This window comes from Macaca fascicularis, chromosome 3, assembly GCF_037993035.2.
Source record: "Macaca fascicularis isolate 582-1 chromosome 3, T2T-MFA8v1.1".
Lineage (NCBI taxonomy): Eukaryota > Metazoa > Chordata > Mammalia > Primates > Cercopithecidae > Macaca > Macaca fascicularis.
The window spans coordinates 47588041-47612103 of NC_088377.1; the positions used below are offsets into that span (position 1 = coordinate 47588041).

A 24063-nucleotide genomic window follows, 5' to 3' on the forward strand; every position below is an offset into this window, starting at 1 on the left:
GGGTTTATTGTCCCTTATTTATGTTAAAATGCTTGTTCCCATGAGGGGTTTGTTTCTTCCCTCTCAGTGTCCCTCAGCCCCTTGGGAACCAGAGGCCCCAGAGACAGTGTGGGCTCCTCAGCGTAGCCTCTTGGTGACAGCGTGCGCTGCCTGGCAGGTACTGTGCTGCTGTGATCACAGGGGACGTCATGACATGGCACGTGGGAAGCCAGTTCAGAGCATATTCTGTCAAGGCGACGAGGAATGGTGGCCCGACCTCAGCAGCGGGCTGGCGTGCCAGACTCTTGGAGCCCTCGGCTGTGTTCATGTGTTTCAAGACTGCTGCCATGTAACGTGTGTGGAGTGTGCCCGAAGCATGCCCGGAGGCTCAGCATGAAGCACTCTGTGCCCATCTCTACCTCCTCATTGTCCTTCATCCAATGTGTACTGTGGGCCAGGCCTGCCCTCGTGTGGGAGGGACGGTCCCCAAGGAGCACACACCATGACGTCAGAAATAGCAGGGCGGAGGGATGGGGTTGCCGCTCCACGGCTAACATGATGGGCCCTGAATTGGAAAGGACTTGCCTGTTAGGAAGTGTTAAGTCTTTTCGAGGAAGACGGCCCTTTACAGGACCCAGGGGATGGGGATAGCATGGAGCCCTCTCTGGGCCTCTGCCCCAGACCACAGAACCTTCTCCAGCTCTTGACTCTCCTTGCCTTTCATTTATCCTCCATCGTTCCAGGCTACCACGGAGGTGAGTTTACCCAAATCCCACCGCAGGGTCAAATGAAAGGGCCTTGACAAGATGTCCCTGGGCAGCTTGAGATTACAGTTGTGTTGCTGGGTTATGGTCTGGGTGCGGACTGGTTTACAGTAGGTGGTACTGGCTGGGTTATGGTCTGGGTGCGGACTGGTTTACAGTAGGTGGTACTGGCTGGGTTATGGTCTGGGTGCGGACTGGTTTGCAGTGGGTGGTACTGGCAGCTGTCATCAAGGTCTCTGTGCTGGGCTGCAGCCCTCAGCCCAGAGGGGCACTTCCCCACTTCATAGAGCGGGGGTTTCCAGCTCAGAGAAGGTGAGAAGCTTGTCCAAGGCCTGGAGAAACTGGGAGGGAAGCCCGTCCAGCCTGATTCGAAGCTCCCATGCTGCTCCTGGGCCACAGGTCAAGGCCGAGGGGCTGGCTTTTGCCAGTCTGACCGGACTCAAGTTACTTCCCAGTTCCTTGCAGAGAGCTGTCTTTGTGAGACGGTGTCTCGGGTCCTGGAAAGATGGGAGCAGTGCTTTGCAAATGAGGAGTGATTGCGTGCTCATCTGGCAGCTGGTTGGTGTCCTGCGGGCGTCAGGCCTGAGCGGGGACCATGCTCCTCCGATCGTCCTCACTGCGTGTGACGAGGCCTAGGCCACTGTGTGAGTCGTCTTGCGCTCCATGAAGCCTGGTATCTGTGCAGATGTGTGGGTGGCGTTAGGGTTGGGGGACATTTCTTTCACACTGGAGAACAGGAGTCTGGAGCTGGTGCTATTGGTGAGGAGGAGGCCCAGCCCGCTGCGAGGCTCGCCCACACTGTTCCCCTGGTTGTTGGGAAAACCAACCTTGGAGTGGTCAAGGCAGGAGATAGCCCCTCCCCGGTGAAAGTCCGGCATCTCATGAGCGCCATGTGGAAAGATCAAGGACCTGGAGTCTGGAGCCCTTCAGGCAGCAGCTCAGTGACCATGAACCTCAGCTCTGTCGACCCCAGCGCAGCATTGCTGGGAGCTGTGCCCGGGAGGCTGCCGGCTCCAGAGTGAGGAGGGTCCAGAACACGCAGACAATATGCCCTGTTTCTCCAAACACCATTTCAAGGTAAGTGCTAGGACTAGACTTCTTTTTATTCTTGTGGTAAGATATGTATAACATCAAATTTACCATTTTGATGAATTTTAAGTGCACAGTTGAGTGGCATTATGTACCTTCGTCGTTGTACAGCAATCACCAGCATCCACCTCCAGAACTTTTACATCTTGTTATCTGGAAAAATCTGTCCTCATTAAATACTCACTCCCCATCAGTCCTTCCCCCCACCCCTGCCAACTACCATTCTACTTTCTGTCTCTGTGAATTTGATGACTCTTAAGGACCTCATAGAAGTGGAATCATGCAATATTTGTCCTTTTCTGACTGGTTTTTGTTTGTTTTGGTTTTGAGACGTAGTTTTGCTCTTGTCGCCCAGGCTGGAGTGCAGTGGCACGAACTCAGCTCACCGCAACCTCCGCCTCCCGGGTTCAAGCAATTCTCCTGCCTCAGCCTCCCGAGTAGCTGGGATTACAGGCACCCACCACCACACCCAGCTAATTTTTGTATTTTTAGTAGAGATGGGGTTTCATCATGTTGGCCAGGCTGGTCTTGAACTCCTGACCTCAGGCGATCCACCCACTTTGGCCTCCCAAAGTGCTGGGCTTATAGACATCAGCCCTGGCGCCAAAAGGCACCTGGTGTTTTGTGACTGTTTTATTTCGCTTAGCATAATGACCTCAGTGTTCATCCACGCTGCAGCGTGTCAGACTCTCCTTCCTTTTTAAGGCTGAATTGCATTTCGTTGCCTGTGTAGACATTTTGTCCATTCATTTATCTGCTGATGGGTACTTGGCGTCTCTCTCTTTTGTCCACTATGAATAATGCTCCTATGAACGTAGGCATACAAATATGTGTTCAATTTCCTACTTTTAGTTCTTTGGTTATCTACCCAGAAGTAGACTTGCTGGATCATATAGGAATTCTATCTTTAATTATTTGAGGAACTGCCATGCTGTTTTCCATAGCAGCTGTATCATTTTACGTTCCCACCAGCAAGAGGTAAGGTTTTCTCTGTCTTCACATTCTTGCCAGCTCTTGTGATGTTCTGTTTTTTCGTTTTTGTTTTATGACATCCATCGTAATGGGCATGGAGTGGTACTTCACTGTGGTTTTGACTTGCATTGCCCTGGTGATGAGGAAAGTTGAGCAGCTTTTCATAGGCTTGTGAGCCAGTCATATATCTTCTTTGGAGATGCGTCAGTTCTAGTCCTTTACCCGTTTTTCAATTGAGTTGTTTTTGTTGTTGAGTTGCAGTTCTTTATATCGTCTGGATGGGAATCCCTTGGAGATAGATGGTTTACAAATAATTTCTCATATCGTGTGAGTTGCCTTTTCACTCTGTTGATAGTGTCATTTGATGCACAAAGTTTTTAATTTTGATGCAGTTCAATTTGTTTTTCTTTTTGTTGCCTGTGCCTTTCATGTAATATCAAAACACCATTGCCAAAGCTAATCTCATGAAGCTTTTTCCCTAGGAGGTCTTCTAAGAGTTTTATAGTTATCACACTCACTTTAGATCTCTGGTCCACTTGGAAGGTAATTTGTGTATATGCTCTAAGCTAAGGGCCCAGCTGAGTTCTTTTGCTTGTGGATATCCAGCTTCCCCAACGTAATTTTGTTGAGAAGACGATCCTGTTGGAAAGGGTCTTGGCACCCAAAACTCAGCTGACGCATAGAGTGTGGAGAGCTGATTTCCGGGCTGTCTGTTCTGTTCAGTCTGTCTCCGTGTCTGTCTTTATGCCACCACTACAGTGTTTTGCTTACTGTGGCTTTTTAGTCAGATTTGAAACCAGGAAGTGTAAATTCTCTGAGTTTGTGCTTCTTTTTCAAGATTGTTTTGGATTTGGGGTCCCCTGCAATTTCATACAAATTTGAGGATGTATTTTTCTGTTTTGGATTTGGGGTCCCCTGCAATTTCATACAAATTTGAGGATGTATTTTTCTGTTTCTGCTAAAATGTTGGGATTTTGTTTTGTTTTGTTTTGTTTTGTTTTTGAGACGGAGTCTTGCTCTGTTGCCCAGGCTGGAGTGCAGTGGCACCATCTTGGCTCAGTGCAGCCTTCACCTCCGGGGTTCAAGCGATTCTCCTGCCTCAGCCTCCCAAGTAGCTGGGATTACAGGCGCCCGCCACCATGCCCAGCTAATTTTTGTATTTTTAGTAGAGATGGGGTTTCACCACATTGGCCAAGCTGGTCTCGAACTCGTGACCTCAGGTGATCCATCCGCCTCAGCCTCCCAAAATACTGGGATTATAGGCGTGAGCCAGTGCACCTGGCCCAATGTTGGGATTTTGATAGTGATTGTATTACATCTGTAGATCACTTTGAGTAGTAATGACATCTTAACAATATTTTGGCCAGGTGTGTTGGCTCACACCTATAATCTCAGCACTTTTGGGAGGCCGAGGCAGGAGGATTGCTCGAGGCCAGGAGCTTGAGACCAGCCTGGGCAACACAGCGAGACCTCATCTCTGCCAAAAATATAAAAAATTAGCTGGGTGTGTTGGTGTGTGCTTGTAGTCACGGCTACATGGTAGGCTGAGCCAGGAGGATCACTTGAGTGCAGAAGTTGGAGGCTGCAGTGAGCTATGATTGTAGCACTGCACTCCAGCTTGGATGGGAGAACATCTTAAAAAAAATAAAAAATATAAAATACAATATTATGTCTTTTATTCCATAAGCTTGGAATGTCTATTTATTTGTCTTCTATAATTTTTTTTTTTTTTTTTTGAGGTGGAGTCTCACTTTGTCCCCCGGGCTGGATTGCAGTGGCATGATCTCGGCTCACTACAAGCTCCGCCTCCTGAGTTCACGCCATTCTCCTGCCTCAGCCTCCCGAGTAACTGGGACTACAGGCATCTGCCACCACGCCCGGCTAATTTTATATTTTTAGTAGAGACGGGGTTTCACCACGTTGGCCAAGCTGGTCTCGATCTCCTGACCTCGTGATCCACCCGTCTCGGCCTCCCAAAGTGCTGGGATTACAGGCATGAGCCACCGCACGCAGCTTGTCTTCTATAATTTCTTTAATCAGTGATTTATGGTTTCTAATATACAAGTATTTGACTTCATTGGTTAAGTATGTACCTGTTTATTCTTTGTAATGCTGCTGTAAATGGAATTGTTTTCTTAAATTCCTCTTTGGATTATATATTGTTAGTGTATAGAAACACAGCTGATTTTTGTATGTTGATTTTTGTATCCTACAATTTTGCTGAATATGTTTATTCTAATACTTTGTTTTCTTTAGGCTTTTCTATAATCATGTCATGTGTAAACAGGTAATTTTACCTCTTCCTTTCCAATTTGGATTTTTTCCCCCTTTTGCCTAATTGTTCTGGCTAGAATTTCCACTACTGTGTTGAGTATAAGTGGCAAAAAAAAAATGGTCACCTTTGTCTCATTCCTTATCTTAGAGGAAGCCCTATCAGTCTTTCACCATTGAATGTGATCTTAGCTGTGGGTTTTGCATAATGGCCTTTATTATATTGAGGTGTTTTCCTTCTATTCCTAGTTTGCTGGAAGTTTTTATCTGAAAAGGTGATAAATCTTGTCAAATGCTTTTCTGAATCAGTTAAAATGATTTTGTGGTTTTTCCTCTTTATCCTGTTCATTTGTTGACTCATCCTTGCACATCCCAGGAATCAATCCCAATTTATCATGGTATGTAGTCCTTTTAATATGCTGTTGGATTTGGTTTGCTGGTATTTTGTTGAACATCTCTGCATCAGTATTCATCGGGGCTGTTAGTTTGTGGTTTTCTCTTGGTGCCTGGCATTGGTATTAGGGTAATATTCAAGTTCATGTTATAAAGCCAGTACTTGATCCTGCATCCTAGTTCTGCTCTCAACAAACTCATCCTGCCTCTTGAGAGCACAGACATGGGAAAAAAATCGGTACACACAAAAAATATGTACACACATGTATCTGTATACAATCATCAGGTAAAATCCAGAAGACAAGGATGCTATGGCTGCCTGAGGGAACTGCAGTGCTGATGGTGGTGGAAGGGAAGATGAAGGAACAAACGAGAAAGTTTCCTAAGAGCATGTTTTTAAAAAGTCTTTGGCTGGGCGCGGTGGCCCACGCCTGTAATCCCAGCACTTTCAGAGGCCAAGGCGGGCAGATCACCTGAGGTCAGGAGTTCAAGACCATCCTGGCCAACATGGTGACAACCCCCTCTACTAAAAATACAAAAATTAGCCAAGAGTTGTGGCAGGCGCCCAGCTACTCGGGAGGCTGAAGCAGGAGAATGGATTGAATGCAAGAGGCAGAGGTTGCAGTGAGCCAAGACTATGTCATTTGCACTCCAGCCTGGGCGACAAGAGCAAAACTTGGTCACAGAAAACAAACAAACAAAAGGGATCAAGATAGTAGACACGGTAGATGTGGGCACACAGATAGGTTTACCAACTTGGTTAAAGCCCCAACTACCTGGTGATAACACTGAGATCAAAACCTGAAAAGATTCCGACTTTTGACAGTAGAAAATGCCCCAACAAGCCAGACACACGTTCCCTAACTTGCAGTGCTGCATCCTCTCACAGACATCAGAGTGCAGGACTGTGTCTGCTGGCTGAGCTCACAGACACACACTGCGTTCTAGTGACTGTGCCAGGGTGGGAAATAAAAACAGACATAAGAGTGACATCCAGCAAGGGGACAGAAGAGGAAGGAATCTCTCTTTGCACCGAGACAAAAATTGGAGTGGCAGAATCTGTCTGAGATAACTGTTTTTGGAACTGTGGAGTCTAATTTGAATGCTTGCAACTCCCAAGGAAAATCTTGGCTGGTAAGTTGCAGTTAATTTTGGTCAATTTCGGCCTTTAGGATATTAGGGTCTCCCCAGCCTGAGTCTTGTGGTAGGTAGCCATACCCATGTTCCTGGCATGACTTCCTGGAGACGGGGTGGAAAGTAAGGATCTTGGCCTCCACATATCAAGGTTCAGTGTTTTGATTGCAGAAGTGCAGACATAGGGGTGGGCAGCCATTGTTGCATTCCCCACTGGCTGAAGTGGCTTCCACAGGATTTAAGGGAACAGCCTGAGCTGTTGTTTTTCTTCTTACCTGTTTTTCCACTTGGGGTGCCAGACTTAAGGATTAGGATATTGGAAAGCACGTGTGTGGACAACTTACTTGGGCCTCCTGCCAACAGCCAGTAAGATGCCAGGTCCCTCAGTCACAAAGCCACATGAAAATAAATTCTGCCAGCAGCCTGGAGGAGCCTGCAAGAAGATTCTCCTTGGTTGAGCCAAGAGATGAGAATACAGTCTGGCTGACTCCTTGATCGCAGCCTTGTGAGTCCCTGAGCAGAGCATTCAAATCAACTGTGAAATAAACATGTATACAGGGCAATTTAGAAAGCCACTTCACATACCTAGAGAAATATGCAGGCTCAGAAGAGACCTGGGAAGACTTTTTAAGCTTTTACATCAAGCTGATCCAGAGATACCCTCAACAGTTGATGTGGGGAGACAAGAGTAAATGCTCGGGGCGGGGGGGTGGGAAGGAGAATCTGATTTCCAGAGTTACAAGATTCAAATGTCCAGTTTTCAACAAGAAACTATCACAAGACCCTCAAAGAAATAGAAAAGTAAGGCACGTTCAAAGAAACAAACCAACAGAAACCATCATCACTGAGGAAGCTCTGACAGCAGACTTACTAGACAATAACTTTAAAACAACTGTTTGAAAGATGCTGAAGGAGCTAAAGGAAAACAAAGACAGGAGAACAGTATATGAACAAAATGAGAATATCATAAAATAAATAGAAATTTTAAAAAGGAAACAAATTCTGGAACTAAAAAGTACAATAACTGAAATGAAAAATGTCCTAAAGGGTTCAAAATATTTAAGCAGGTAGAAGAACCATTCAATGAACCTGAAGATAGGGCAATTGAAACTATTGAATCTGAGGAATCAAAAGAAAAAAAAATGAAGAAAAGTAAATGAAAACCTAAGGAACCTACCTATGGAACGCCATAAATGAGACCAGAAGTAGAGAGGCAAGGGCAGAAAGTATATTTAAAGAAAGTTGAACAGAAAACTGCTCATATTTGATAAAAAGACATGTATCTACAAACCCAAGAAGCGTAACAAACTCCGGATAGGATAAGCTCAAGGAAATACACACCAAGACACTTCATTGAAGACAAAAGAAAACCTTGAAAGCAGCAAGAGAGAAGTAATTTATCACATACAAGAGATTCTCAAGATTATCAGCATATTTTTCATCAGAAACTTTGGGTATCAGAAGGGAATGGGCTTATATATTAAAACTGCTGAAAGAAAGAAAACCTGTTAGAATTCTGTATCTAACAACTGTCTTTCAGAAATGAGGAAGAAATTAATACTTTCCCAGATAAAAGCTGAGGGAGTTCATTATCATTCTTTGCAAGAAATGCTAGAAGGGGTCTTTCAGGTTGAAACGCTGAACAATAAACTTCTTTAAAAGAACACTAAGCATCTTACAACTTGAAGTTGTAAGAACTATAGATCTCCAGTAAATGTAAATACATGGACAATTACAAAATCTAGTATATTCTAATGATGGTTTGTAACTCTACTTTTTATTTCTACATGATTAAAAAGGTCCATTAACTACTGCTAATATTGGGTGCACAATGTATAAGGATGTAATTTGTGATGTCAATAACAGTAAGGAAAACAGAGCAGTACAGGAGCAGAGTTTTGTATGTTACTCAAATTAGGTTGATATAAATTCAGTTTAGGTTGTTGTAATGTTAGGAATGTAATCCCCATGTCACTATAAAAAATGAACCAAACACAGAAGGCAGTAATGGAGGAAATAAGGAACCAAAAAAAAAAAAAAAAAAAAAAAGTTTAAATGGCAGAAGTAACTCCCTTCTTATCAGTAAGTACTTTCAGTGTAAAATGGATTGAATTCTCCAATCAAGAGAGATTGGAGATGGCAGACCAGGAAGCTCCAGGCCCACATTTCCCCGAGGAAACATTGAGGGGAAAAAAAAAAAAAAAACAACTGGGCACTCACTAGGAGCTCTGGAAACCAGCCCAAGGTCTATAGCAACCAGGTGAACACCCAGTCAAGAAAAACCCACATTCAAAATAGTTTTTATGTCATTTGTATTTGCCCTTCCCCCATCCCTCTCTGGCACACAACTGTGTGTTTCGGAGGAAGCAGCCCAGTTTCCAGTGTCTTCCCTTGCACTGGAAGGAGCAGAGCAGAACTGATTTGCAGTGTTCGGCCATCTTTGGGCTGCCCGAAGGGCTGGTTTCTATGTCATCTGACTCAGAGGTGAAGCAGGGAAGGCGGCCCAGTTCACATCTCAGGCCGGCAAGAGCCATGGGAGGCAGTGGCAGGCACGACATGTAAAAGCTGCCGGGGGACCACAGTGGATACCTGGGGCAAGAGATTATGGGCACAAAATATAAGAGGACATCTTGTTCCTAAGAAGCAGCTGGGTGAAGACCTTTTGAGAAATTAAGGCTTTTTTTTTTTTTTTTTTTTTTTTTTTTTGAGACGGAGTCTTGCTCTGTCGCCCAGGCTGGAGTGCAGTGGCCGGATCTCAGCTCACTGCAAGCTCCGCCTCCCGGGTTTACGTCATTCTCCTGCCTCAGCCTCCCGAGTAGCTGGGACTACAGGCGCCCGCCACCTCGCCTGGCTAGTTTTTTTGTATTTTTTAGTAGAGACAGGGTTGAAATTAAGACTTTTAAAAGCAGCCATGTGTATGCTATAAGCCAAAGAAAAACAGAGGCCCCTAAAAGATCTGAGATGACCTTAAGCTGTTACCTCAAGCTGATACCAGGTATTAGGATATGCCCTCTGAATTAGTGAAGCTTTTCCCCACCACTCTTCAAAGACTGGAATAGATGACTGCTTTTGCGAATGCCCAGTTTAAACACACACACACACACACACACACACACACACACACACACAAGGATACAAAGAAAGGGGAAAACATGTCCCATTCATAGGAACAAAATGTATCTCTAGAAACCATCCCTGAAGAAACCAAGGCATCAGACTTGTTAGAAAAGACTTTAAAACAGTTGTCTTGAATATGCTCAGAGATCTATGGGAGAACATGAGAAAGGCCTAAAGGAGATCAGGATAGTGATGTATGAACAAAACGAGAATATCAACCAAAAACAGAAATTATTTAAACCAAATTCTGGCGCTGAAAAATACAATAAATGAATTGAAGTGTTCAATACAATGGTTCAGCAGCAGACTCAAACAGGCAAAAGAATCAGAGACCTTAGAAAATGGATCATTTGAAATCACTGAATTGGAGGAGCAAAAAAAAAAAAAAAAAAAATTAAGAGAGCCCAAGGGATTTTTAGGACACATCAAGGTGTCCAGTTTAGGAAGTTCCAGAAAGAGAAGAGAGATAGGAAGAGGACAGAGCTTATTTGAAAAAAATAATGGACAAAACTTTCCCAAATTGGAAGAAAGAAATGGATATACAAATTTAGGAACCTCGACAAATTTCAACTAGGATAAACCCAGAGAGACTCACAGCAAAGGTGAAGGGTGAAATAGCTCCATTATAAAAGTAGGAAGCTTCAATACCCCACTTTTTTTTTTGAGATGGAGTCTTGCTCTGTCACCCAGGCTGGAGTGCAGTGGTGTAATCTCAGCTCACTACAACCTCTGCCTCCCAGGTTCAAGTAATTCTCCTGCCTCAGCCTCCAGAGTAGCTGGGATTGCAGGCATGTGCCACCACACTCGGCTAATTTTTTTATTTTTATTAGAGACGGGGTTTCGCTGGTCTCGAACTCCTGACCTCAAGTGAACGCCTGCCTCAGCCTCCCAAAGTGCTGGGATTACAGGCATGAGCCACTGCACCCAGCCCAGTACCCCACTTTCAATAAATTATTAATAGAACAACTAGACAGAGGATCAATAAGGAAATGTAGGACTTGAACAACACTATAGACCAACTGGACCTAACAAACATACACAAAACACTCCACCCAACAACAGCAAAATACACATTCTTCTCAAATGCACATGGAACATTCTCCAGAATATACTCTCTCCAGAGAGGTCATAAAACAAGTCTCAATAAATTTAAGAAGACTGAAGTCACACGAAGTATTTTCTCTGACCACAACAGAATGAAGCTAAAAATCAGTAACAGAAGGAAACTGGGAAATTCACAAATATGTGGAAATGAAACAAGATGCTTTCAAATAACCAATGGGTCAAAGAATAAATCACAAGGGAAATTAGAAAATATCTTGAGACAAAACACAACATACCAAAACTTAACGAATGCAGCGAAAGCAGTGCTAAGGATTATTCACCATGACCAAGGAAACTTATAGCTGTAAATCTTTATATTAAAAAGAAGGTTAAAAATGGACAACCTACATTATACCTTAAGGAACAAACTAAACCCAAAGAACAAACTAAACCCAAAAAAAACAAACTAAAAAAAAGAACAAAAAGAACAAAGAACAAACTAAACCCAAAAAGAACAAACTAAAAAAAGAACAAACCAGACCCAAAGCTAACAGAAGTAAGAAAATAAATATTATAGCAGAGGAAATAAAAGACAAATGAGAAAAATCAGTGAAGCTAAGAGTTGGTTCTTCAAAGAGATCAACAAGATTGACAAAACTTTAGATGATTAAGAAGGAAGAATCAACTAAAAGAAGAGGGGACATTATTACCAATTTTACAGAACTATAAAGGATTATAAGAGTATTATGAACGACTGTATGCCAGCAAATTGAATAACCTAGATGAAATGGATTTCCTAGAACTCTACAACCTACCAAGACCGAATCGTGAAGAAACAGAAAATCTGAATAGACTGACAATTAGTAAGAAGATCGAATCAAAAATCAAAAACGTCCCAACGAAGAAAAGCTCAAGACCAGATGGCTTCACTGGTGAATTCTATCAAACATTTAAAGAAGAAGTAATGCCAGTCTTTCTCAAACTCCTCCAAATAGTTGAAAAGGAAAGAATGCTTCCTAACTTATTCTGTGAGGCTAGGATTACTGTGATTTGAAAGCCAGAGAAAAACACTACAGGAAAACTATAGACCAATATCCGTTATGAATATAGATGTAAAAATCCTCAACAAAATATTAGCAAATTGAATCCAACAGCTTTTTTTTTTTTTTTTTTTTTTTTTTTGGAGACGGAGTCTTGCTCTGTCACCCAGGCTGGAGTGCAATGCCGCAGTCTCGGCACACTGCAAACTCCACCTCCCAGGTTCAGGCAATTCTCCTGCCTCAGCCTCCTGAGTAGCTGGGACTACAGGCGTGTGCCACCACACCCGGCTAATTTTTGTATTTTTAGTACAGACAAGGTTTCGCTGTGTTGACCAGGCTGGTCTCGAACTCCTGACCTCATGATCTACCTACCTCAGCTTCCCAAAGTGCTGGAGTTACAGGCGTGAGCCACAACGCCCGGCCCCAAGACCATATTAAAAGGATTATTCACCAAAACCAAGTGGAATTTATCCTAGGAAGGGAAGGGTGGCCCAACATAAGAAAATCAATGTAACACATCACATTAATAGAAAAGAGGGAAAAAATCATGTACATCTCAACTGACACAGAAGGGCGGTTTACTATAAACATTCCCTCTGTGATCAGAAACAAGAAAAATATTCCCACTTTTACCACAGTTTTTCAACATTGTACTGGAAAAGTATAAGCCAGAGCTAATAGATAAGAAATAAAAGGCATCCAAGTTGGAAGGAACAGGTAAAGCTATCTCCTACAGAGAGAAAATTGCAAAGAATTCACAAGAAAGCCACTAGAGCTAGGAAGCGAATTTTTGCAGTTTTGGGGTACGAGATTGACAAACAATGCAGTTATGTTTCTATATACTAGCAATGAATATCCACAAAAGAACTTAAGAAAGCAATTATGTTTATAATAGCATAAGAATAAAGCTAACCAAGCAGGTGCAAGACTTACCAGTTGTCTGCTGAAAACAAAATACTGTATAAAGAAGTTAAAGAGGCTGGGCACGGTGGCTCATGCCTGTAATCCCAGCACTCTGGGAGTCCGAGGCGGGCGGATCACCTGAGGTCGGGAGTTTGAGACCAGCCTGACCAACATGGAAAAACCCCACCTCTACTAAAAATACAAAATAAGCCGGGCGTCGTGCGCGCCTGTAATCCCAGCTACTCGGGAGGCTGAGGCAGGAGAATCACTTGAACCCGGGAGGCAGAGGTTGCAGTGAGCCGAGATTGCACCACTGTACTCTAGCCTGGGTGACAAGAGCAAGCCTCCATCTCAAAAAAATAAAAATAAAGAAAAATGAAGGGAAAAACGAAAAGATAACCAGTGCGCAAAGAAATTCTAAATGTTCTCAGTCCCATGTTTTTGCTTGGTAGAGCACTTTCAACCCACTGCCATATTGTCATTAGTTTCCCTTACAATTCTATCCTTAACTCTGTCCTTTTCCCTTGGAAGGCCCTTGCCAGTATTCCTGCCTACACACTTCCTTTCTTGTGGGTTTGCAAAGACACTGGAATCTCATTTCCACACCAAAATAACAGACGCCAAAAATGTAAAGTCGTGAGTTTATTGCATATGTAACAAAATGAACCTGACCTCCTGGGCCCAGCCTGCTGTACAATCACTGTTTGTTTTGTGTTTCCAGCTGGTTCCATAACCACATTAAATAGAACTAGTATTTCATTAAATACTTTTGATTTTGACATAAAACAGAACATTAGTGTACAACTTTCACAAAATAAATCAGCGATAAAAACCGTGGGAAGGATAACAAGGATAGCAGCAATACTTAAAAACAAGACATTACAAAATAAATTAAAAAATACATTATAAAGTGGTTGAGAAACAAAAATAAACACATTTTTAAAATCCATACTATGTTTCGGGAAGGCTGCCGTGCGGCACACACCTGGCTGCAGATGGCGGGTAGGGGGACATTTTCTCTGCAGAAGGCCTTTCCTGACATCTCGGACTGGGTGACCACCTTAATCTGAATTCGGACCATATGTCTGAACAAGCTCAGGGGTCGAAATTCGATCTGGTGGCAGATTCTCTTTTCAGAACTGGAGAGAGCCCTTTTCCTGTCGCCCCGGGCCTCCCAGGCAGCCTCAGCTCTTCCTACCAAAAGCACTGGCAGAGTGGTGTTTGCTACATCCCTGAGTGTCGGCTGACGGCCGCTGGTGAGGGCAAGCCTGAAAAGCCGGGCCCCTGAAGCATCTGGGCAGAGGGGCAGGGGGCATGGCTGGATCGCCTGGGACCACCGAGAGGGGCGACACAGATCACACGTGAATGGGCTTCGTGCGGACCCAAAGTCCAACAGTCGGGAAGCTTTTACCATTTGCTTGCCATATTGAGTTCTTTGGGGTGGTTCAAAAGGACCAAACAAACCATCGTAGAAACTGAAGGTTCTGGGAGTGCGATGCCACCGATAGGGAGGCCTGTTTGGAAAGAGTGAACCGGAGCTCTGGAAAGGTCTGCGACACTCACACGACCGATGACAAGGCGGCAAACCCACACGCAGGTGGAAGTGGAAAAGCAGAGACGGGGGCCGGGACAGGAATGCCATGTGTCCGCCGGGGCCACCTGTGGAGGACCCGGGACCCAGCCCTCTGGCTCTGGGCTGAAGCAACACCCGGCACGAGAGGCAGGGCAGCACCGACCAGCATGGGGCTGGCGGGTGCAGCTGCTAAGGCTCGCCCCCGACTCCTCCCAACAGCAAAAAGGTAGTTTTAAAGGCGTCAAATGCAACATTCCTGCTTCAAAGTCTTTTAAACCATGAGACCCTGGTTTCCTTCCTAGTTACTGCAGATTTTGGATACCACCACCAGGACAATCAGGTGGGGCCTCCGACCTCATCCCGGAGGCCGCTTCAGTTCTCGGATGGATGTCTCTTCTGCCTCCCATGGGTTAGGCTCGTGACAGAGAGTGGGCTCTCCGGGGGAGGGCTGTAGTTTTCACTTCCTCACCTTCAAGAGGAAGATGCAAGGAAAGGCTGGATAGAGCCACTGGGAAACGGGCTTCTAGAACACCTTCAGGAAGCATCATGGTGAATGAGACACAGGATGCACCCACCTGGGGGGGCAAGGCAGAGCTTTTCAAAGAGGCTAAGCCCACCATTGGGCCTGGACTTCTGGAATGGGGGATTAAACTTTCCTCCTGCAGCAAACCTCGTTTGGCAGCCCTTCCATTCTAGAACCTCAGCAGCCCAGAAGTCAACAGTGACAAAAAGAACAGATAAAACCGTTGTCCACAAGGTCCTTCCCAGGCCATCTCAGACCCACAGCGGGATCCCAGAGACTTCGACAGCAGTGAAATGTCTTGCTCATCGATTACCCTGTACTTGCCCCCACCCCAAACAAAAACAACAAAGAAACCATACAGGAACATTGGTTGCTGCTGCTGTTTTCTGCCCAAGTTCAGCTACTGGAAATCAAGCCACTTTAAGATAAAACACTGTTTGACTTCTGTGCAAACTGGAAAATGGTGTCAGAAACTTCGAGTCTAGGCTTGCTTCTGGCCTTGCTGATCATACGAAGACATCTGGGCAAGTGAACCGAGTAGCAATCGTTAGTGTCACCAGCTGCCACTGGGAAAGGGGCCACACGAGGCAGTGTGGAGCTGTCCCCCTCTGCGGTCACAGGTTTGCGTCCACACTCTACTTTTTGTAGAACAGTATCTTTGGGTGGATTTACATCATCGAGGTTATCCTTTCACCATTGCTTTTAAGCTAGTTCGCACCAAGCCAGCAGCTATGATAACACAATTTTGTTAGTTTAGCTCTTAGCAGTTGCCGCATCATGGTTTACTAATATTTTAAGTGACACAGTTGATGCTCTTCTATGGACAACAGTGGCACAGAGGTCACAGCTTTGGGACTGACTGGTTGGCTCTAGGGCTGATTTTGGTCTGCTCTTTTCTACACTCCGTGACATGGTGTTTTCACTGAAAAGAAAAGTCAAACTGGACAGATAATGCAGCAAAAGGGGCCCTTAAAAGATGGTTTTTCTCTACGTAAAATATTCTCAGCCAAGACACCCAGCAAAGAAATATCCTGGCTCCAGGAAAAGCTGCTCCAATTCCTTCTCCTTTCAAAGGGGCAACGCATTTTGACTCAAGCTTCCTGCTGTGGCAGAATTCCAATAAGCATACGTTATGCAGTTATTTTTCAGTTGGAAATTCATCTGCTGCCCAGAACAGGCTGCTGGGATGTGAAATCTGGAATCTGAGCTCTGGTAAGATATCTAGCAGCTGCTCAAATTGAAAAGGGGCCCCAAGGCTATTTGAGATGGAACAGCGGGGATAGCCAGCAGTTCCAAACCCTCAGCCAGCCACACTCAGTCCCCTAACTGTGGGCTGATGCTCCCGTAAAGAGCTCAGGGCCATGAGCCTTATCACCACATGGGTTGCAACCACAGCAGAATATCCTGTGTGACCAAAGCCAAAGGCTAACCCTGGCTGCATTTTATTGGATGGGTGATGGAAGCGGGTGGGAGTACTATAATAAAGGAGAGATATATGGGTGGGAGCCACCAACAAAAGTCCCCCATCCCCCTCCCCCAACAGAAAGGAGAGAGACAACCCTTTCCCCTCAGGTGATCCGGAATTCCAGGGCCTCTGCCAGCTTTGCAGGAGGCGCACAGAAGCTGGATGCTTTTGGTCTGGTGGCCATGAGCTAGACTCTGTTGCCTTTGGTTGCTTTTCACTCCACAGCAAACCCGCAGGTCTCCTCCACGGCTGTCAGCAGCTTCTCGTAGAGCTTCTCATAGGACTCATATGGTGGAATGTCGATCCGGTTAAAGCTGAAAAAGGACAAAAAAGTGAGAGTCACTGGGTGGGCAGTCCAGCCCTGGGACCAACCTCAAGGCCAAGGACAGGCAGCGAGAAGTGTGTGTGGGAGGGGAGAGGAATGCGGGGCGGGGCAGGAGTGGTGGTGAGTTCTCCATGTCCCCCTGTGCTTTTCTGCCTCTAATACAAAGATTTGTAATTTGTTTTTGCTTTTTGGTAGAGACAGGGTCTTGCTAGTTTCCCCAGGCTGCTCTCAAACTCCTGGCCTCAGGTGAACCTCTTGCCTTGGCCTCCCAACATGCTGGGACTACAGGCCTAAGCCACTGTGCCCAATCAACACACAGTGAAGTAAGTCTTGAGCCTTGACAACCAAAACATCACCAAATTACTGTTCACGGCTTCTATCAGGACAAAGCTCTCCGCTTGTTTTTGTCTGTCTGTCTGTGGGAGAAATTCTTTCTCTGTGCTAGGAATGCCTCTTTGGCAGCCCGTGTAACCCAGACTGGCTGTCAGGCAACGTCACCACTAACGATGTATTGCGTGTCTGTCTGTTCCTCTGGGACTTGATCTGAGACCAAAACGGGGCAGTCTGGAAAATTCCTTGCAAAAACAAAATCTCAAAACTAGTAAGATGACAAATCCTTAAAAGATGAAATGAATACTCAACTTTTGACTCGGTATTTCCAGGGGGAAACTCGTTTCCAGTATTTGTGCAAAGAAAAAGACATCCTTTAAGAAGCTACCATAGCAAACCAAAAAGTACAAAATTGTGACCCAGAGGACATACAGTGACTTCCTGGCTTCCTAGGGTAAGCAGTTACGGAAGGTGTCTGTCTCTACAGAGCTGGGTTCCAGGGTGGGCCCTCTTTTTTCTGTGCTTCAGAGCATACTTTCCACATGCATCTAACACCAAGCACTGAACTGCTAAAGGACAAAAGCCTTGTGAGTAGGTGCGCAGCCAACATGGTGCGTTCCCGTAACGGATGCCACAGCCACGCTCGGAGCAGGACCCTGGCACCCACCACCACGGTCCAGGACCAACTGCATTACCCCATTTCACAAGTGCGGAAAACCAAGTTAGAATATGAAGTCACTTGCCCCAAACCACATGTCAGAGGGTGTCACAGCTAGCATTTGATCCCGCATCCTTGGTTTCCAAGACAGGAACCTTCCATCATCTCACTGGGCATCTCAACAGCATCTAGAACTGGTTCCCCCAAGGAAACGCGGCTACTCGTCTCAACGGATGGTTCCAGGACAAAGTGCGTGCCAGTGACTGGATTTTTAAACCATACAGGAAATACTCTAGTATGGAGACTCATTTTTAAGTTAAAATTTAGGAAGAAAATATTTGCAATAGACAAGGTGCGTGTGTCATAAGCAGGAGTCTAAGAAGATGGGGACCCAGAAATGTCAGATAAAGTGAAGACCAAAACTAGACTATTTTCCTTACCAACAGGTGTGTGTACATAAGACCTGGCAGAGAGGAAGATTTGAGCCTGCTGGAGTGGTAGCCACACTCCACTGAAACACCAATGTTAATTAATGACATGGCTCATAACAAAATTAGTTTCATAAGATACTGTGACAACCTTTCTGTGGCATGCTGCAAAGTACTCGTCCCATCTGACACAAGCACTACTGCCAGTCATTGAGACTTGGCATAAATGAAACAGAGTCCTACAAATCAGAAAACAGCTTTAAAAAAATAACATGAGGCCGGGCTTGGCGGCTCATGCCTGTAATCTCAGCACTTTGGGAGGCCGAGGCGGGCAGATCACCTGAGGCCAGGAGTTCCAGACTAGCCTGGCCAACATGGCGAAACCCCGTCTCTACTAAAAATACAAAAATTAGCCGGGCGTGTTGGCGAATGCCTGTAATCCCAGCTACTCGGGAGGCCAAGGCACGAGAATAGCTTGAACCCAGGAGGCAGAGGTTGCAGTGAATCAAGATTGTGCCACTGCACTCCAGCCTGGGTGACAAAGCAAGACTGTCTCAAAAAAATAAAAAACTAAATCAAGAGAAAAATCTATATTTAAATTTTAGGTTATATATACTGTAAGATTTTATGTTAAGTTTAGCAATAATGTTGGCCCTCTTATAGATATTTTGTTGCATGGCCAGTAAAGCCACTCTATACAGCGTTGTCATGTTGGAGGAAGAGTCGCTTGCTTGAGGGCTTCAGAATTGTCATTCAACTCTCGAATTTCTCCTTGTGTCTCAGGTGCTGTGGCTTTTGAGTTTTGATGATGACAGAAATATTTTAGCAGAGACTCCATCTCCAAAAAAAAGAAAAAACAACAAAACGAACGTGAACGTCGGCATCCTCCGGGGCTCCCAGGACGCCGTGACTTCCTGGCCGCAGTGCTTACCAGGTATGGGCCTTCGGAAGGTTGTCTGTGTTCGCGTCTATCAGGTGGATAGTGAACAGCCGGGGCCCTGCCGCGCCTGTAGAACCTTACAAGACAACATTCTAGTTAATGTACTTCAGAGGCACAGCTGTGGCACTTCCTGGCCACACGGCCCCCAGGAACCAGGGCCCTGACCACGTTCCCACCCCTACACCCAGGCAGGCTGTCCTGTGATAGGGCCATGAGGTTCCCAGGCCCGGTTTTAGGACATGCCTGCAATGGCCATCAAAGTGACAACATTCAGACATTTTTTTGAGACAGGGTTTCTGTTGCTCAGGCTGGAGTGCTGTGGGGCAGTCTCAGTTCACTGCAACATCTGACTGCCGGGTTCAAGCAATTCTTCTACCTCAGCCTCCCAAGTAGCTGGGATTACAGGTACACACCACCACACCTGGCTAATTGTTATATTTTTAGTAGAGACGGGGTTTTGCCGTGTTTCCCAGGCGGGTCTGGAACTCCTGGATCGCCTCAAGTGATCCACCCGCCTCGGCCTCCCAATGTGCTGGGATTACAGGTGTGAGCCACTACACTTGGCCAAAATTCCAACATTTTAGAATATCTTGCAGGGGGCAGAGCAAGAACTGCTAAGGCCCCTCCTAAAGTGCACCCTGACCATGAGCCTGCTCCAGACAGGCTCCCTGAGGGTCAGTGCTGTTTGCACCCACCCTCTGGAACAGACGACTTGCCCACCAGTTCTGTGGGGCAGGGTGAGGCACCAGCCCCTTCTTCCTCAGGTCTTTCCAGCCTCAGCCCCAAGTGAGCACCAGGCTGGCCAGCAGCCACCACTGCTGCGGCAAAGACGGCTAGCTGACAGGGCTGCCGGGCGCCGGGAAAGGAGGGCACAGAGGTCACGGGCCTTGGCTGTGCTGCCCCTTGCTCCTGTGTATTCACAGATATTCCTTTCAAGCTGGGCCAAGGTCAGCGGCAGGACAGGAATCCAGGAGCAATGAGGACCAGCAGAGACACCATCTTCCTGTTGGGCAGACAGTCTCAGAGTGCAGCCTCCTGCTTCCTGGGGACCTGGGACAGGAAGGTGGCTCCTCCCCCTCGCAGGCCACACCCTCCAAGCCCCAACCTCCTGGGGAGTCAGGACAGGCTGCGCCAGGTGGGGGGCTTCAGAGACCTCCTGCAGGGCCCTGGCCACTCTGCCTGGCCCTGCCACCCTCCCACAGCACCAGCACTCCTTGTTCTGCACTGTGACCCTGTTCACCTCTGACCCACCTTCTAGACACTTTGGGGACACTGGGCTAAAGTCTATCCAATTATTGGGGGACGAGTGAGACCCTTATGACGACAGGGACCATCTCTAAGCGGGAACATTTAGCACGTGGACCTGCTGTGGGCAAGACAATGGCGCCATGAGAAAAGACTTGGTCAGGAAGCCTGGATTCCTGCCCTGCCTCGCCGTTCACACCTGCCTGTTTCTTCCCCTTGGGGGGATAATAAATCCCATGGCCTCGGTGAGTCTCGGCTTCCTCATCCATGGGATGGGGCTAATAATCCTCGTCAGCCAGGCTCTCTGGGTTGTTGGGAGAACGGAATGAGAAAGGCTTTGTAAATGACAGGCACCAGCATGCTCTGGGAGCAGCTGTCATGGTCAGGCTGGTCAAGCAGACAGAGGCTCCCAGATGCGAGCGGGGCTCAGCCTCGAACCCCTTTTTATTCAGGCCGGGCCCCTGGCAGCAAATCCATAGGCAGAGGTCACAATGGAAAATCGAAGGCGCCCTGATGGCTAAAGCCGACTGAAATGGAATTAACCTCCTTTTACTCAGCGAGGCAGAGGCAATATTCTGTGTTCACAATGTGTCTGTGTGTCTATCCGCATTTACAGTTCAGTCAGCTAAATTTCCGTATGGTGACACCGTGCACCTCACTCCTTCCAGCAGCATTCCTTCCGAACCCTCAGTGTAAAAGATGAGACATTAGGCCGCCGGGCCTACAGGCAGACGGGCACCTTTCCCTCAGTGGCTTAAACAGAGTGAGCATGACATCATCTTTCGGTGTGATCTGTGGCTGAACAGGGGTTCATGTGCAGCTCCAGGAGCCACTGAGACTGGGGGCGGTTCCCCCATAGCTCCCTCCCCGGGGTCTTGGCTAAGCTGGCCTCACAGACACTCTGAAGGCCTCTGCTGGCCAGACCCTCTTGGCTTTCTGGAAGTAGTGAGGAGGGGGAATCCACGAGCCCTGGGGTGGCTCCACAGTCTCTGCTCAGCGGGGCCCCACACCTGCTCACACACAGCCTCTGCAGGGCAGAGCATTAGCTACTGGAGAACATTCCTTATGCCATTTTCTAGCACACGCCTCAGAAAAACATCCCAGCCACCCTCCAGCTCTTCGGCTAGTACAGAACACAGCCCCCACAGACGCGCCATCGAATAGCCCCGCCTCCACGTCAGTCACCTTGCAAAGCCTTGAAGCCTTGGAGCGGGACCCGCGTGGATCCAGTCACAAACTGCAGGAGCCTGGCCCTCCTTTCTTCATCGAACGTCTCCACCGCTTGCCAGAACCACCGCACGATGTTGCTGTCGGCCACACAGTGCTTCAGCCGCGTGTTCGACTTCCAGTCGTTCAAGTCTATTTTATCCAGGCCGCCTATGATCAGCTGAGGAGGTGCAGAAAGGTGAGTTACTTCCAAAATGTATAAACCCACGTCAGGATGCGTCTCCTAGGTACCCGACACACACACGAGTGAAAAGTCGGTTCCCAAGCAAAGCAGCAGCTGTGTCTAAATAAACTAGGCAGACGCTGAGATGGGAAGAAAGCTACACACAGGAGGCCTGTGGCACATGCTTCCGTCCGCCGCCTCCAGACGGGTCTCCAACCCCAAGGACCACAGTGCACAGCTGCTGATGGGACGTTGTCTTATAACCAAAGCGGGGTTTTTGCTCTGCATGGGTGAGCAGTATCAAAGCACCAACGGGTGACACTGAACAGAGCTACCACCATGAACAAGGGCACGTCCCAGGGTCTCTCCAGGACACTCAAGGACATGTGGAGTTTCGAGTCTGAAGAGAGGAGAATTCCGCAAGAGTTACGTGGGGCTGGGGCTGATGGGGCGTGTTTGTGCAACTGGCTTAAAAAGTTCACCCCCTGCTAGGTGCAGTGGCTCATGCCTGTAGTCCCAGCACTTTGTGGGGGCTGAAGTTGGGCGGATTGCTTGAGCCCAGGAGTTCAAGGCCAGCCTGGACAACATGGCAAAACCCTGTCTCTACAACAAATACAAAAAGTAGCCAGGCATGGTGACGGGCACCTGTAGCCTCAGCTACTTGGGAGGCTGACGTGGAAGGATTGCTTCAGCCTGGGAGGTCGAGGCTGCAGTGAGCCACGATTGCACCACCGCACTCCAGCCTGGGCAACAGAGCAAGGCTGTCTCAAAAGAAAAAAAACACAAACGTTCACCCCAGAACTACTGCTCCATCCAAGCTCTTGGCTCCCAAGCTCTCCTCACTGGCAGCAGAAAAACTTGGAGAACAATCTACAAGGCTTGAGCTGTTTGGCACCAGAGATGGAGAAGGGCTGAATGAATCACCGTGTTCAAGCACATGCAGTATGACTAGAGAATACAATAGCCCCTTGTTCTTAGTCTAGGAACAGCCAGAATAAAAAGCAGTAAGTTACTGCTGTGGGAGCACCTGGTTCTCCCCCGCTAGATACCCTGAAAACAAGGGAAGCCACAACCACCTTGACCAGTTTTCCGGGAACTATTCAGATTTCCTACCGCCAGGCAGACATCTCGCCGGTTACCAACCGGCATAAACACCTTCTACTCCCCACTCTTGCTCTAGTCTGGGAACCCCAACAGCTCCTAGGCTTACTAGGAAACGGCCGCTCGCAGCAAGGATTTAAAACAGGCAGACGCCAGCCACAGGGGAGCCCCCGAACGCCCTGGGTCAACTCCGCACGGCAGGCACCTACCTCCAGTTCCTTCTGGTCAAAAGGCTTCAGCAGGTGTTGAGGGATGAGCTCATTGAACCCCTTCTGCAGAGCTAAGAACTGGGCTTCAATTCCTCTCATAAACCTCCAGTTTACATACAGCCTGGAAGAAAAACTCGCAAGTTGGATGCAACACCAAGTGGATTTTCCACCATGGGCAGGCTTTTTTTTCCTTTTTTTTTTTTTTTGGAGACAGGGTCTCACTCTGTCACCCAGGCTGGAGTGCAGTGGCGCAATCTCGGCTCACTGGAAACTCTGCCTCCTGGGTTCAAGCGATTCTCCTGCCTCACCCTCCCCAGTAGCTGGGATTACAGGCACCCGCCACCACGCCTGGCAAATTTTTGTATTTTTAGTAGAGACGGGGTTTCACCATGTTGGCCAGGCTGGTCTTGAGCTCCTGACCTCAGGTGATCTGCCCGCCTCGGTCTCCCAAAGTGCTGGGATGACAGGCGTGAGCCTCCGCGCCTGACCTGTGAGCCGGTTCTGATACCACAGTCTGACAAACATGGGAACACACTGGGATCCCCCCCAGATCTCTCCACCAAGACAGACATACCACCAGCTAGTAGTACCAAACCTTGGCATCACGTTAAAAATGACTCAGTGCATGCCCTGATTCATTCCGATTCGCCCCTGAAAACAGGAGGATTGAACCTGATCTGTCACATCAATTGCTGCAATTTGAAAGCATGTTCTGGCCAGGCACAGTGGCTCACACCTGGAATCCCAGCCCCTTGGGAGGCCGAGGCAAGAGGATCGCTTGAGGCCAGGGGTTCAAGACCAGCCTGGCAACATAGCAAGACCCTATAAAAATGTAAACAATTTTAAATGTGTAAAAGTACATTTGAAAGTACAGCACAGGACAGCGTGGCACACAGACGTGCCCACATAGTTCTCAGCTGCAAGTGCCGAGGCCTGAACATGGATTTGCCTCAAGTTAGGGATGGAAAAAAACTGAGAGGGTGGCTTCCTCGGACGGAGCACCGAGACCCTCCAAAGCCACTGCTCTCTCCTTTGCCTCTGACCTCTGCATCCATAATTAGGTGGTCACTGAAAAGTCCTTCCCCACATGGGTTCTGTCCCTCAGGCCAGGCCTGGCCCCATTAGGGCCCCTCCAAGCAGATCCCCGATGCTGCTGCTGAGCTGTTGGTT

At 47.2% G+C, this 24063-nt stretch overlaps 1 protein-coding gene across 8 annotated transcripts in view; it reads right to left on the bottom strand.

The window, feature by feature from the left end:
- Nucleotides 1-13333: 13333 nt before the first annotated feature.
- Nucleotides 13334-24063, bottom strand: part of SMURF1 (SMAD specific E3 ubiquitin protein ligase 1) — a 122385-nt gene continuing 111655 nt past the window's right edge. For 4 of the 8 annotated variants that reach the window (XM_005549123.5, XM_074034451.1, XM_065541693.2 and 1 more), the window contains 4 exons: nucleotides 22894-23014; nucleotides 21379-21580; nucleotides 18940-19015; nucleotides 13334-16581 (listed from right to left, as the gene is read on the bottom strand). In XM_005549123.5, the coding sequence (XP_005549180.1) occupies nucleotides 16482-16581; nucleotides 18940-19015; nucleotides 21379-21580; nucleotides 22894-23014 (499 nt within the window). In that variant the 3' untranslated portion in view covers nucleotides 13334-16481. Of the gene's footprint in view, nucleotides 16582-18939; nucleotides 19025-21378; nucleotides 21581-22893; nucleotides 23015-24063 lie in introns of all 8 variants that reach the window. The other 4 variants (XM_005549122.5, XM_005549121.5, XM_065541692.2 and 1 more) reach the window with 1 other exon arrangement.